The 14,810-nt window shown below is 36.8% G+C and overlaps 1 protein-coding gene across 2 annotated transcripts in view; it reads left to right on the top strand.

Annotated features, from left to right (window-relative positions):
• cntnap5a (contactin associated protein family member 5a) overlaps positions 1 to 14,810 on the top strand; it is a 138,429-nt gene that overhangs the window by 103,693 nt on the left and 19,926 nt on the right. For both annotated transcript variants that reach the window (XM_017470359.3, XM_017470358.3), the window contains exons 11-13: positions 6,866 to 6,972; positions 7,559 to 7,678; positions 9,831 to 10,031. In XM_017470359.3, coding sequence (XP_017325848.1) covers positions 6,866 to 6,972; positions 7,559 to 7,678; positions 9,831 to 10,031 — 428 coding nt within the window. The remainder of the gene's footprint in view (positions 1 to 6,865; positions 6,973 to 7,558; positions 7,679 to 9,830; positions 10,032 to 14,810) is intronic.

Genomic DNA, 14,810 nt, shown 5'->3' with positions numbered 1-14,810 from the left:
TAATTAGAATGAACATTACTGCATATCATGGCTCTATGGTATTGTGTAGGACCTTACATTTGTTCTGTTTATCGTGCAGGTGACTGGGCTGGTACCTACAGTGCATTCAAAATTCATAATTTGTCCATCATGTTGTCACTCCTCCACGTTTAGAAACTTGTTCACATTGTTGCAGCACAATAAGCACTACAAAATATCCTCCGAGACAGCTAAGATAAAAAAAAAAAAAGAATTCTTGTTAAAGAAATACTTCCCTAAAGCATGGATAACAACACATGAAAGTGTGAAGCAAATATCATAGTGAAATAGCCTCCACTAGATGTTATTCTGTCTCCGAAGTTATAAGCAGCTCACAACCTCTGGAGGCAGTTGAGATGCAGTTTGTGGACACTTCCTGTTGTTGGAAAACGAGCTGTGGCTTATTGCTATTGTTCCTTGTTTGTCCTTGCAAGGGAAATATCATTTTGTTCTTGGTACACAATACAGAACAAAAACATCACTTTCATATCTTCCTACATGTCAGGCCTCCAGCAGCGCCTGCAGAGCCAGGCTAACTATTAGAGGCCTATTTATAAACAGGAAGGCATTCATTTTGTTATGCCATTCAGGTTAGTGGCTCTGCTAACGAGCTCAGTGCTACGTCCTCTGGTGTCTCTCATTACCGGTTGCTGGAGTCAGGGGGCCTCAATCAACCCGCTGCTGCATGATGGTGTATATGACAGTGGTCTACAGGTCCTGGATAAAGTAAACAAATGAGCAAGAAGGTGACTTACTAGGGTTTTTTTTTTTTTCAGCTATTGGAAATACAGTCGGAAAAGATGGCCAAGTGTCTTTTGCATTTATTTGGGTTGAATAGTACTTGCTTAAGTATATTATTCTCCACATAAATGCAAGCCAAATAAATGAAAAGGCTTGGAGATATTCAGTATAACCATATCACTGTGTGATGTTGCTTTTATACAACAGTTTTATAAACAAGAACTTCACGTACCAGTGTAGTTATACTCAATAGAAGCACTCTTGGAAGGCTGCACGACCAATCAAATTAGTGGACCAGAACTAACTGTTGTATAATCAGTATGAACAATTCTTCGTAGATTTGCCATAACTATATCAATATTATATCATGGATATTTGCATTGGCTCAGCTCTAGCTCATAGGAATAGACATAATGTTCATAATGATAACAATGAAACTAACAGCTACATGATATTTTACTCAATCCATACCAGAAAATGGTTTGAACAGATGGTTATCATAATCAGACATGCAATACATTATAAAGGCGTTTTCTAGCTAGTCATATTTCAACACACAAACTGTATACTGTCAGGAAAAAAAAAAAAAAAACAGAGTATATAATTAGTTTCACTATCTGTTAAATGGCAAAATCTCTTATGTAACTTATTATGGAAGCCATGCTTATTATCCTCACTAACTATCCTTTGGTAGAAGTGCATGAGTCACTGTCCTTCACTACCCTCATTTGACATCCAAATCTCCTCAAGATGGCAGCTAAATCGGATTACCATATTCCCGGAGAAATCTCCTGCCGTCTTCCCTGATGCATTGATATTTTGAGGCAGAGACATGCCCTGCCAGCTTGTCCGTGGAGAGTGGTTTTTATTAATAGTGAACTTGTGTGAACATGATGAGACCCCTCCATCAACGGCGCTTCTAAATCATTCATGACCAGCTGTCACGGTGCAATGGGTGACGGTCTCAGAGCGTTCAATGCCAGCTTGAGCGCTTGCCAGAAGGCAGAAGTGCTGGAAACTGTTAGACAGGGCCGTTTCTCCTCTGGTGCTCTCTTTGTGAGAAGACTTAGCCTGTGTATCATCTGCCTAAGTGCCAAAATCTTGCTGTGCTGTGCCCTGTTTTGTGTTTTTTGGTTTTGTTTTGTTTTGTTTTTTTTCCCCCAAAGTGATGTGATTTCAGGTAGTGTAGATGTTACTGAAAGTCAGACTGTTAAGTTTAGTTGAAATAGTTATTTTACTGAGCAAGAGGTTTTTTGTCCACGGCGTGATTTTTGGTCCCTGAGCAGCGCTGCATGTCTGGGCAACTTTGATGTATTCCCGGAAACCTCTTGGCAGTAACTTGAAGGATGAGCCCAGTGTAAACAAGGAAACAAGGGATAACCCAAGTAGCCATTAGTGCATTGGGTAGCACATGACCTATTGCTTTCCTGGGCAGGCTTTCCCAATATCATTGACTACTAGAGATTAGGAAGACATTTTATTTATTTGAAGCATTCTGTAGCAGAAATGGCTTGTTTCTCCTGATTATTTCCACTAATTTTTTTGTGTGTGCTTGTTAGTTTTTCCAGTACCGCACTCAATACAGATCTGGATGTATTGTCCAAAAATCAGATTCACAAATAGTATGGCAAAACACTTTTACTACAGTTTGGGATGTAGCCAGTGTTTCATTTTACAAAATAATTAGTGTTAATACTTAAAACATTGTTACATTTTAAATTAAATAACTACAATTTCCTTTATTCACCAGCACATAATTGCACACCAAATACAAAAAATTATATTAAAGCTTTACATCCTAGAGCTAGAAATATGCTCTAATGTCACAGATGAATCTGATGTAAACTTGCATCTGGGGTCCTGTTATTAAAATGACAACGCTGAAACATTTTGAATGTACCTAATTTTACCTACATAGTGGGATTATAGAAATTATAATAAAAGGAACAAAGGATGTGCTGTTAGAGAAAGTAATCAACCTCGGGGTGGTGTGGGCCACGTTACTACTCTGAAGAAATCGAAGAATTTCTTTCTACCGAGAAACCGGAAAGTTGGAAAACTTTCTGACCATTGCAAAGAGCTCCTTCTATAAATGATAAATAACTGCCTCCTTAAGGTACACTCACACATAGAGCGATTTTGTCGTTGCAGGTCACCAGGCGCTGTTCTATGAAGTCGGCAATAGGCGTTGCCATAGTAACATTTATCAGTGGGTGGCAGAATTAGTATTCCACTTTTGACAACAAACCAGTTTTTTTGCCGCTAAAATTAAACATTCTGGAGAGGGAGCATTTTTACATAAAATTCAACAGTGTATGTGTGTATATATATGAGAAAAAGGAGCAGTGTGTGCTCTTTGCCATTTCAGCCGTCTATCTGTGGCAAAAGCGCAAACGCCTGAATGTCTGGGTCCATGAAACAATTCAGACTCGCAGGCAGCATGGCGGATCACGGATCACGTGCACTGTACTGTCTTCACTCCCGTTAGAAGTCTCTGCACCAAGTCAAAAAGTTACATTTTTTTCAACCATGTCGCATCACTGGACACAACCACATTTAGTCACCAACGCTCATTGTCGCTCATGTTGCCAGCTCTCATTGAAAATGAATGGCCTCTGGTTGCTTTGTCACTGCGAGTTGCTGTATGTGAGAACATACCTTTACAGAAAACGTCTCCACATCTATGATTATATACATTTTTAAATGTTTATTTTTAGCCTTAGATTATTTAGAGCATGGACCATAAAAGTTCCAATGAATAAGATGTTATTATAGAAATGATCATTAGAACAAGTGCATTAATATAAACCATTGATTTGAATTATGTGCTGGTATAGAAAATGAATTAACCTCATGTCCAGATTTGAGAATTTAGCAGCACTGTGGTATAACATATATACTATGTCCAAGATTACATTGATATATGCTTGGATATTCATTTCCTGTAGTCCTCCCTTTGATTCAATGTACCACAGGGAAACCACATGATTAATCCTGAAATAGCAAAGCTTACTCATCCTAATGCCCATTAGAAGGCATTACAGGCAGTTATAGAGAGGAAGTAACATAATTGCCTAATTAAATTAGGTAAGAACATGGGCAGGAAATAAGGGAGCTTAAAGCAACAGTTCTGTGCCCTTCTTTGAACCTCCTTCTCTTATTGCCACAAGGATTTCCCACCACCATTCTTTTTATTTCCATTCTTTTTACATTTCCTTTCTTTTTGGCATTGCTGCAGTTACCTATACCCACAAACGTTCAGGTCAAACCCATGCAGGATCATTAAATGCATACAAACACTTCTACACAAGCAGGATTGTAATTATCTGTGCTTGCACACTCATTACCAGTTGACAGTGTTCAGTCAATTTCAGGTGAAACACATGTTAATTCAGCTCTAGTGTCCAATAACAAGTCAAAGTTTTGTTGACCCACTTGTATGCTGGTATAAAATGCGCATTGGCGTTGTGTTATATTGGGGACAGCAGAGCCTGTAGTGGAGGCTTGGTTATGTTTTTTTTTTTTTGGCACTATACCTTGGACCTGTGTCTGCTGCAGTGAAAGACATTTGCTTAACTCACTCTTAACGTTCCTCCTCAGCTGTCTGCTTATTTGGCTCACTGGATTTTTAGTCCAATATCTGATGGTATAAAACAGTCTGATTTAGCATGTTTTAGCCAAAAAGATTCTAGCAAAACACTTGCTAATGTATCTTTGTCCATTGTTCATGATTTGCTTCAGGTGCTACCCTACCTCCCATTTCTAAAGTGGGTTTTGTGTTGCTGGCGCTACTGCTTTTAGCCATCCTGAAATAATGGAAGGTACACACTTCACAATTGCATTTCGCATGTCTCCATGAAACAGCGGATTGCTGGATCGAATGTATTTATAGTGCACTTCGAAAAATGCTGTTAATAATGGACTGTATTCCCAGAAATCCTTTTTCACATGTACTTGCAAAAAGGTGGATCATATGACCAAATTTATCAAATTTCTAATCAGCTTCAAGACAGAGATTTGTGAATTTCTTCAAGGTTACGCATTTCTGGAATGTAATAAATGTGCTAAATATAACCTAATTCCTCCAAGTGGATTGTCTGCGATTTTCTGTAGATAAAGAACATTGTGAGGTATTTATATTAGATCTGTCTCCTAGTTTTATTTCCTCAGATCGAGGTTGTCTATGATACCATGTTGGATTTCATTCTGCATATGGCTAGTTCTTTGATTGGTAACAAGCTTCAAATACCTAACTTGTCGCTGTAGTTAATTTTATTGATTTATGTATTTTAAAATACAATATCAAATGTCTATGCAGCGTTTCATTTGTTCTCTCCATGTCTGTGTGGGATTCCTTTGCACTCTCTGTCCTCCCTATTTCCCCAAAACAGTGAAATAGGTGGATTGTCTATACTAAATTGCTGCCAGGTGTGAATGATTTTGTGAATGTGTCTGCATGGTTGCCATGCAATGGACTGACATTGCTTCCAGGATGTATTCCCATGTGGTGCATTGTTCCCAGGATCCACTGATACCTCAAACAGGATAAAGCACTTACTGAAGATGAATGAATAAATTAATAACAAATGAGAACCCTAAAATATATAATCATTATTACAATATATATTTTGTATAATATATATATTTTTAATAATACCATTTTTTAAAATGACATTTTATTACTAAAGTCTAAGTGTTCAGTGTAATTTCTGTATGGGATACCTTGATTTGTCCTTTCTTATATGTTTATTGCTGGAGGCTGTTTAAAGCCTCCTTGTAAGGCCTAAACTGCTGTCAATCCCTTTTCTGTAAGACTGTTAACTTTGTGTAAAGACTTTCATCTTCACCCATCGCCCAGACCTCTAAAGCTTCACTGACCATGTTATCACTGGTGTGCAACTACTGAATAATTTTATAGCCCACCAAAGACCTTCTTTCCTGAGCCTGACTAGAAATAACACAGCGGTAATTAAACCATCACCTGAAACATTATCTGGCACACAGTTGACTCCCGCTATAGCAGCTAATAGCTTCAGGAACGTGTCGCATTGTACAACGAGGCCTCATAAAGCAGCACCCTCACGGGAGTCGATGGCAGAAAGCTGTGCTTCGCGAAATAATATATGCAGCACTAAAAGGCTGGTAATTGTGAAATTTAAGCAGCCAGTGACGAACCAGCTATTAATCAAAATGTCTTGGGGAAGCTCATACATCTAAGCACTAGACTTTTTTTCTAGCATATGAGAAGATTTATTTTCATATTCAGATTTTCGTACAATCTCCACCGAAATGTCAGCAGGTCAAACGCATTGAATCTTATCTACAGGCTTTTCAGAATGCAAATCAATACATGTCTGATAATTGGGAGGTCAGATCCTGATTGCATATTTTAGTTCCTATATCTGATTAAATAAATTGCACCGAAAGAAACTCATTATTTTAGTGTTCTTTTGTAAAATTCTTTTACTGAGAAAACTTGAGTTGAGGATTCATATACTACAGATTTAACAGTTTAAACCAACTACTTTCTCAGTGCTCAAAATGTCATGAACAAGTCCTTCAAATGAGGAAAGGAATTTTAATTAATGTCAGTTTTATCCTTTTAGCCAGCATTTCTCTTGCAAAAAAATATAAGATATTAATATTCGCTCAATGAATGCGGATTTGTTTGAGCTTCTTCTTCTTTTTTTTTATATGTCCACAATGTCAGCAAATGAAAGAGTTCCCTTTTGTTCCTTCACTTTTTTATTTAAGAGATGGCTTGCCATTCTCTGTCACAGCGCTTCAGAGTAAGGCCAGCTGTGATGAAAAAATTCAAGGAGATGTTGAGTTAATTGAACGCTGCCATCTTTTTTCAGTCTCACTAAATTGGCTTTTTGAATTCTGAGGCAGTAATACTCAGGCAAACACGGGTGCTGTTTTCTTCCCCGCAGTATTTTATTGAAACCTAGATTGAGTTTCACAGGTAAGTACTGCCCAGTTTAGATTTAATGTGGTCCATATGACAAGCCATCATAACTTCATTACCGTTGCATATTTTGTTTACCCTTTTATTTTCTGAATTGTTTGTCTGATGTGCTTTTCTCGTTATTTTTCTTCTTTTCAGATGTCTCCCTAATTTCTGTGAAAACGGCGGCCGCTGCTCTCAGACGTGGTCTTCTTTCTACTGTGACTGCACAGGGACGGGATACAGTGGTGCTACATGCCATAACTGTAGGTACCTCAAGTACCTCCACAATTGCAAAAGCCAATTTGTTGAGCACTTTCAATCTAAAGGAGTCTGGTAAACATGTAAACCGTGTTATTCCAAGGAATCAGTAAGAAAAGACTCTACAAAGGCAGTTTTGCACTACACAGTTGTACCGATTTATCTTGATAACAGGGCTCTGCTGCAGAAGCTCCCTGCTATTTACTATGTTTTGTTTCCTATTTGCACAAAATTTATGTCTATTTGAAGAAATTCTCAGGCTGCTGTCATGAAACATAATCATGTAAAAAGGCACTTGAAGGTCGTTCTGGTTTAATTACTGAAAAGATGTTGCTGAGATACCCGGTGTATGGACACTGTGGATGTATATGAACACCTCCTGTGTACATTTCTCTCTTTCAAAAAAGAAAAAAAAAACAGAAAGCAGTGTAGACTTACTCTGATGGCTCTGACGTTCTTGTCCTGTCAGTGACAAAATGATCTGATGTGAATATAAGATTCCATCAGTGACTTTCCTCTCAACCTGAAATGTCTTCGGTGCTTTGTTGAATTCTCAAAAACCCATTTTTCCTTTTTTGACTTTTTCCTCAGCTATCTATGAAGCCTCATGTGAGGCCTACAGACTTGCAGGAAGCACCTCAGGCTACTTCTCTGTCGATCCTGATGGAAGTGGCCCTCTGGGTCCAATTCAGGTCTACTGCAATATGACAGGTGAGATGTTAGCATATGTAAAATGTTTGAAAAAGCCTATTGGATCATAGCACATTATGATTTATGTAATTCATCCCATGTCCTCTTAATACATAATATTTGATACGGAGAATATTTATTCCATGGTGCTACTTGACTTTGATTAGAGATAATCTTGCACCAGTGAGAGATTTAATCCTCCTTCATTACAGCATGAAAAGTGGATTTGAAAATTCGTGTATGGTTGTATAATACTTATTTTGGTTTAATTTATTATATTCCAGTATGTTCTTGTGTGCAGTCTATAATATATAATTAACACATTGCAGATGTAATGGACCTTGGAGCTACACCAAAAACATATATGTATAGATAAATTTTTTACATGATTAAAATATATATACGGGGCGGCTGTGGATCAGGTGGTAGAGCGGGTTGTCCACTAATTGTAGGGTTGGCGGTTCGATTCCCGGCCCACATGACTCCACATGTGTCCTTGGGCAAGACACTGAACCAAGTTACTCCCGATGGCAAGTTAGTGCCTTGCATGGCAGCTTTGCTACCATTGGTGTGTGAGTGTGAGTGTGTGTGTGAATGGGTGAATGAGACACAGTGTAAAGCGCTTTGGATAAAAGTGCTATATAAGTGCGCCATTTACCATATATATATATATATATATATATATACTCCCTCATAATTTATTGGTGATTAAAGACAAAAGGATCCTGATATTTCAGTATATCAACCCAAACATCCAAGATACTACAACAACAGAAAAATAGTTTGAAAGTAACCATTAGCATGGAGTCAGAGTTTGGCCATGAACTTCATTGTGTCCAGACCTGGTTTGAAGATTTGATAGATCCTTGATAGCCGAAGGTTTCAAGAATCTGTTCAGAAGATAGGAAAATAGATTGGAGGCTGTAGTAAAGGCACATAGTGGGCATGCAAGTTGTTAGAGATCATTAATATCATGTTCAGATACAAATATTTATAACTGAATTCTTTTTGTTTTATTTTTGCACTGTAATGAAGGAATTTGATTTGATAACCAAACACACTAAATGTCCTTGATTAAACATAAGAGTGTGCATACTGTTGCACTTGAGTAGATATACTCTTACACTGCTACACACACAAAGCCTGCTACTTATGATGATTACTGGCTGCATAATAACCTCAGAACTTTGCAGCTTCGCACGGTTATGCCATCTTGACTATCCTAATATTGTCCTGTTTACAGTATTAGTTACAGTAGTTACACTGCAAAAATAAAATAAAAATCTCATTATACCACAGCACTGTTGAGTTCTCAAATCTGATTGGTCAGAAGGTGTTGATTAATTTTCTGTAACAGCATCTCTGATAGCAGTAGAATGACGCTCATATAATCTATGTGTAAAAATAAATGGATTAGACACATTTATTAATCATTGATGTGGTGACACGTTCTGTAGGGAGACAGTTTATTTAACATTTACAGAAGAAGTCTCCAGTGTCAGTGCTTCATAACAGTCAAAGGACAGAGAATGTTACTTATTATCCAAGTGATAACTTTTTTTGCAGACGTTCCAAAACAGTAAATATACTGTAACTATAAAGAGATAAAAAAAAAAACATGTTCTTTAATAAATAAAAAATTGTATTCATTGGTCATTTGCTGTGGTAGAAGAGGAATAAAGCACTTTGGGATGTGCTGCTCTTGGAAAATTATCAGCTTCAATTAATTCCGAGAACACTAACACTTCACACCTTGATTATTTTCCTACAATAACAATCACTGTCGTGTTTCATTCCTTACTTATGACTAAACAAATAACATTATACAGTAAATAATTATTATTTTGCTTATTTCTAGGAATAATTTATAGTTTAAAATTTTGATTATTCTCGAATTAGGGCAAAATTATCTGCCAATAGAAGAAGTATAGCGCACTCCAAGCTATGCAAAGTATCGTTCTGAATTGCTGAACTTCCACTCGGTCAATCGGGTCCTGCAGTGTTGTACACTGATCTTCTCATACACGTTCATGTTATTTCCGCTCTGAGTCCCAGTAGCATCTTGTTTATTGCACTGTGGTCCTAGAAGATCAATATTTCATCCCAGGCTACACGTATATATATGCGGATGGGTTAACAATAAAAATTGACTTGCCTTGTCTTCATTTTCCAGAGGACAAAGTATGGACCATGGTCCACCACAACAGCACTGATCCAGTCCGAGTCCACGGATCGACACCAGAGAAACCCCACAAAGCACACTTTGACTACGGCGCCTCGCCGGATCAACTGCGAGCCCTCGTGTCGCAGTCAGAATACTGCCAACAGACTCTGACCTATCAGTGCAGGAGATCTCGACTCTTCAACACATGGGGTGAGTTCAGTTTGTTGGTACAGCATACTGTAGATTGGCTTCAAGACTAATGAACCAGTTAACCAGTGAATCCAGCTTTCTTGTGTAACCTTGGTCTTAACTCTGTATCCCTTTTCCACACAGCTTAATTCAGGGTTTTCTTACTGTTAGTCAGGATGGACAGAACTTTTTGCTTTCGCCAAGAAGAAAATCGCCATGAAGGAATAATTTCCCAAAAGCACCATAGTGTACAGATAACCTTAACTCTTAGACAATGTCTCGAAAGTGGTGCTCGCTCAACCGTTGTACATCGATTGTTGTGTTTATGAAGCTTTGGGGAAATTCACAATGTGGGTCAGCTAATCATAAAACCCCCGATTAGTCATTACTAAAGCAAAGACTGCACACTCCTGTGAGTCCCCAGGACCAGAGGAGAGGTGAATTGCACTTTTTTGTTGTTATTATTGAGCAAATACTTGAAAAAAAAGTGCAAATATTGCTTGTACTAAATGGAATATAGTAGAAAATAAAATCCACTGGTCCAAATCAGCTCATTCTCACTAGCTAATGACTGGTAGTATTTTCATAAAATGGATCAGGGATATTGCTAGAAGCTAGAACAGTACTACTGCAATGGAGGCAACCAGCTCTAAATCCTGTCTGGAAAATGATGATGATATATGCTAATCAAACCCTGTAGTGTTATGACTAGCTGATTGTTATTTCTCCTCAGCGTTTTATCCGTCTTGTCCTTTAAACAAACTTTGTGAGCGCTTCCCCCAGGACTAAAACATGCCTGTCGAAAAAAAACTCTTTCCTCCCAGGCTGCATTATGTTAGAAATATGCATATGCTTGTGATTTATTATTTTTTTAAAAATAAAAGATATGGCTTAGTTCCACTGAGGCAGGTATAGTGTCATGACAGATAATAAGATTGTTATTCTGCTGCCATTAAAGGGAATGTTCTCTTTTTTGTTGTCTTCTGGCTCACTGAGCTTGAAAAAAAACATAATTAGTCGCATTGTTCTGTAACACCACATAAACCATCTCTCATTCTCTCTCTCTCTCTCTCTCTCTCTCTCTCTCTCTCTCTCTCTCTCTCTCTCCATTTATCACTCTCTTACACAATCTCTGCTCATGTTGTGTGATGGTGATTTTATTTTTAATAAAGTCTTTGAGGTACACTACACACTGATCTCTAGAGAAGATCTCTTCATTTTGTTCTGTAGTTTCTGAAGCATTATTCTGTAACTTAATTTATATCAGCTGTGACTTACTTTCTGCTTCTGCTATGTGATGGTTATGCATATAACAAGTGATTATACACATAATGAAGTAGAATAAGTTAACGGATGCAAGAGTTGTTGAAAATAGCCATGCACACCCCCCCCCCCCCCCCCCCCCTCTCTCTCACACACACACACACCCCTTTAGACAATCCTTTGTTTTTCTGGTGTAAGGAAGCAACAGTACCAGATAGCAATGAAAATGCTGCCATGTATAAAAGACTCTTTCCCTGCAAAAAAAGATATTAAATTTTGAGAGATTTTTCAGCTTGTTTTTAGATGTTGTTGCTCATTTCTTCAATCTTTGAATATTCTTAATCTATTGGAAGGTAAATTTGCTTCTTTCTAGAAATAAATGCTTGATTGAAAATGAGTTGGTTATTAACATATAAGATATTCTATATCTTATACTAGGAAATACTAGATTTGAATAAATTTGGCTATATTCAAGATTTATTTATTTATTTATTTATTTTTTGCAGTGCTGACCTGCTGAGATCGTTGAACATTTAACACCAGCTGGAATTTTTACCTTAAGGGTAGCCTTTAGCATCCATCCAAATAATAGCAATCACAGTCCAATTTAGAAATGCCTAGAGTAAAATTTCTGACAAAATTCCTTAGGAAAAATATAATGGGACATAAAAACATACATGAGTTTAAATGAGTCAAAACAGGGAGAAAGACCACACTTGGAATCAGCAGGATTTGAAGATCTCCTGATCATAAGGCAAATGAATTTATGTCTATTGAATTTTATGTTTATTGTTCACTGGTTAATTTATTGAATCAAATTATTTTTGAAAAATTGATAAATCAAGTAAAATCAAGCTGAAATTATGTTTCGGTAAAACGGATAACGGATTAATGTGGACAGTAAATAAGCAGACAGGAGTATTAAGCAAACTTTAATATTAGGGTTTTAATGATATACTATGGTCATGAGTTGATTTGATTCACAGTACTGGCTTCAAGATTTCCATTCGATTCTTAGAATTTATTTATTTTTTATTATTTGAATGAAAAATAAAATATGATTGAAAAGATGCCTTATGTTATTTCTGAATAATAAACAATGCAAAATAGTGTGCATTTTTGTCTGAATAAAACTAACTACATAAAAAATTGCTATGACGATTTAATACCGTAAACAAAATGTACTACAGGTTCACTAAACATACATAAATACATTTATTTATTTTTTAAAAATAAATAAATACATTTATAAATCTTCCCAAATATTTTGATTGAATAAAAAGTGTCTGACCTGGGCACGTAAAAAAAAAAAAAATCAACTGAAACATAATGAGCTTCGTACCAAAAATAGAACTCCAAAGTCGGCTAAACTGCTTGGTTTCCGTGGCATTTGGTGCTGTTTGAAAGCTAATGAAGAGCTCTAGCTGGCTAGCTAGCTTACATTGTTTTGCAAATTCCTGTTAAAAGTGTGTGAAATTGGCGTCCCTTCTTCCTTTTCATCTTCATCTGACCCACTTTCATATTTTAAGCCTAACGTTACAGTAAATTCCTGAAAATGATCATTTGCCATGTCCGCTGATGATAACACTAACTCTATTGTAGTAATGGTTTTGAACTAGGAAACTTACACAATTATAATATATGTTTATAACTGTAATACTACATCCGCAACGAAAATAGTTTGAATGTGGAAAAAGCTAGCATACTTCTTTTCAGATATATTTACAACTAACCCTAGCAGTGTACTTTTCTCAGTATCAGTGCATCTAAATTACATATTACATTTCTTCAGATACACTTAGACATTACAGTATATCAAAAGTAATCTGTACATCTCTCAGAAATATACATCAGTATGCTTGTTGTAATCTTACTAAAATGAACTTCATTACACATAGTTAACTCTGCATATCTGAGAACAGTATATATACCGTGTAGTATATGTATGCAGATTTATATGAGATTACTGGAGGAGAGACTCCTCAGATTTAAGCAAACATCTTCCTTATATTTCCATCTGATCTCTTTGCTGTCTAGGACAAACTAGAGAAAATATCTTTTTAGATTTTCTTTGTCCCATGGGTGAAGTTAGCTACATTTGTTTGCCCGGGCTGATTTTTTGATTCAACTAGAAACAATGCCCAAACAAATAAAGCTGTTCCTCCGCGCTCATTTGGAATTCTGTCTGAAACAATGTGCAAACATCTTGGAGCTCCTCCGGTACAGAATATTCATGGAGCTGCATCCTTCTTTGATTTCTAATCTGGCTTTTGTCCCAGACGCCCAATAATTACAGCCCTGATGAAATTCCACTTGACACTAATGAAGCCTAAGCCAAAGATTTATTGGAGCATGTCAAGATTACTGCACTTTATTACATACATTTGGATATGGAGCCTTAAAGTATCCCATTATTATAGACATCAATCACTGTTGCCTGGTTACTGCATGTCTGCAGCATGCAAACTTTATCCTCAAGGAAATGAAGAGCTTATCATGTTTAAGGCATATTATGAAAGTTAAACTTGCCATTGTATTCGCTACAGACTAACTGCATCTGTTTATCTCTAATAAAATATGGTTTAGAGTTATGACATTTTTAAAAAAGAAAAGGAGAGAGGTAACTATTTGAGTGTAACTTTTGGCGGTAAAGGATTCATCATTCAAATGTTCAAAGTCTTCTATAGCAATCAAGAGAAGAGAGTAGAACATTTTACAGAGATAAAAAAAAAAAAAAATGAGGCTGTGGATGAATGTTTGAGAACAGGCACAGGCAGTCGTTGAGGAGACTTGACGCAAGAGCCAGAACCCCGACTCACTTTGATCTCCAGCTCAGTCAAAGATGACCTTATTTTAGTAGCTAAGAATTCAAAACCCCTCCATACTGGAGGTGATAGGAATGGTCCAAGATTTATTCCAGGACATCTTTAGTGTGAAGAATCAGGGCCAGGACTGTAGTGTATTACTGTATTGCACTACAGGACTGTAGTGTATTACAGTATTTTCAGGTGAACAGTTCATTCTTGTTTCTGTAAATTAAACAAGGTTTATTTACGTGATATTATGACCAGTGATTAACTGTGGCTGAAATAGTTTCATGAAAGGTTATTCTAGCTTCTAAGTGACAAAATAATCCTCCCTGTCACGCTGCCTCATACACACAGCAGAGAGTCAAACACACGCCTCATGATTCATGCTAACAACCAGCCCAGATGTTGAAAAGAGCACTTGGTGGGAACATTTTAATTAAATTGCACTGCAGGAGCAACAGTATTGCTTAAATCTGTCAAAAAAAAAGTCTAATCAACTCCCAACATTCTCCTAAAAGATCACATTCAAAGGGTCACCTCATTCGAAAATGACATCACTATAGCTGACTCTTTCAGAAATATTTCCAGTCAATCTAAGAATAGATTATATTAATAATGAGTTTAAATGTAAAATTGAGACAGAAGTGAGGCATCAAAAAAAAATTACTCATCATTGGATGCAAAAATAATTGTATTTCTTTTATTTATCATATTTTGACAAGATAAA

The sequence above is a fragment of the Ictalurus punctatus genome, chromosome 6 (assembly GCF_001660625.3).
Source record: "Ictalurus punctatus breed USDA103 chromosome 6, Coco_2.0, whole genome shotgun sequence".
NCBI classification, from domain to species: Eukaryota; Metazoa; Chordata; class Actinopteri; order Siluriformes; family Ictaluridae; genus Ictalurus; species Ictalurus punctatus.
The sequence above is the reverse complement of the archived record's forward strand: the minus strand, read 5'-3'. Positions and strand labels throughout refer to the sequence as shown.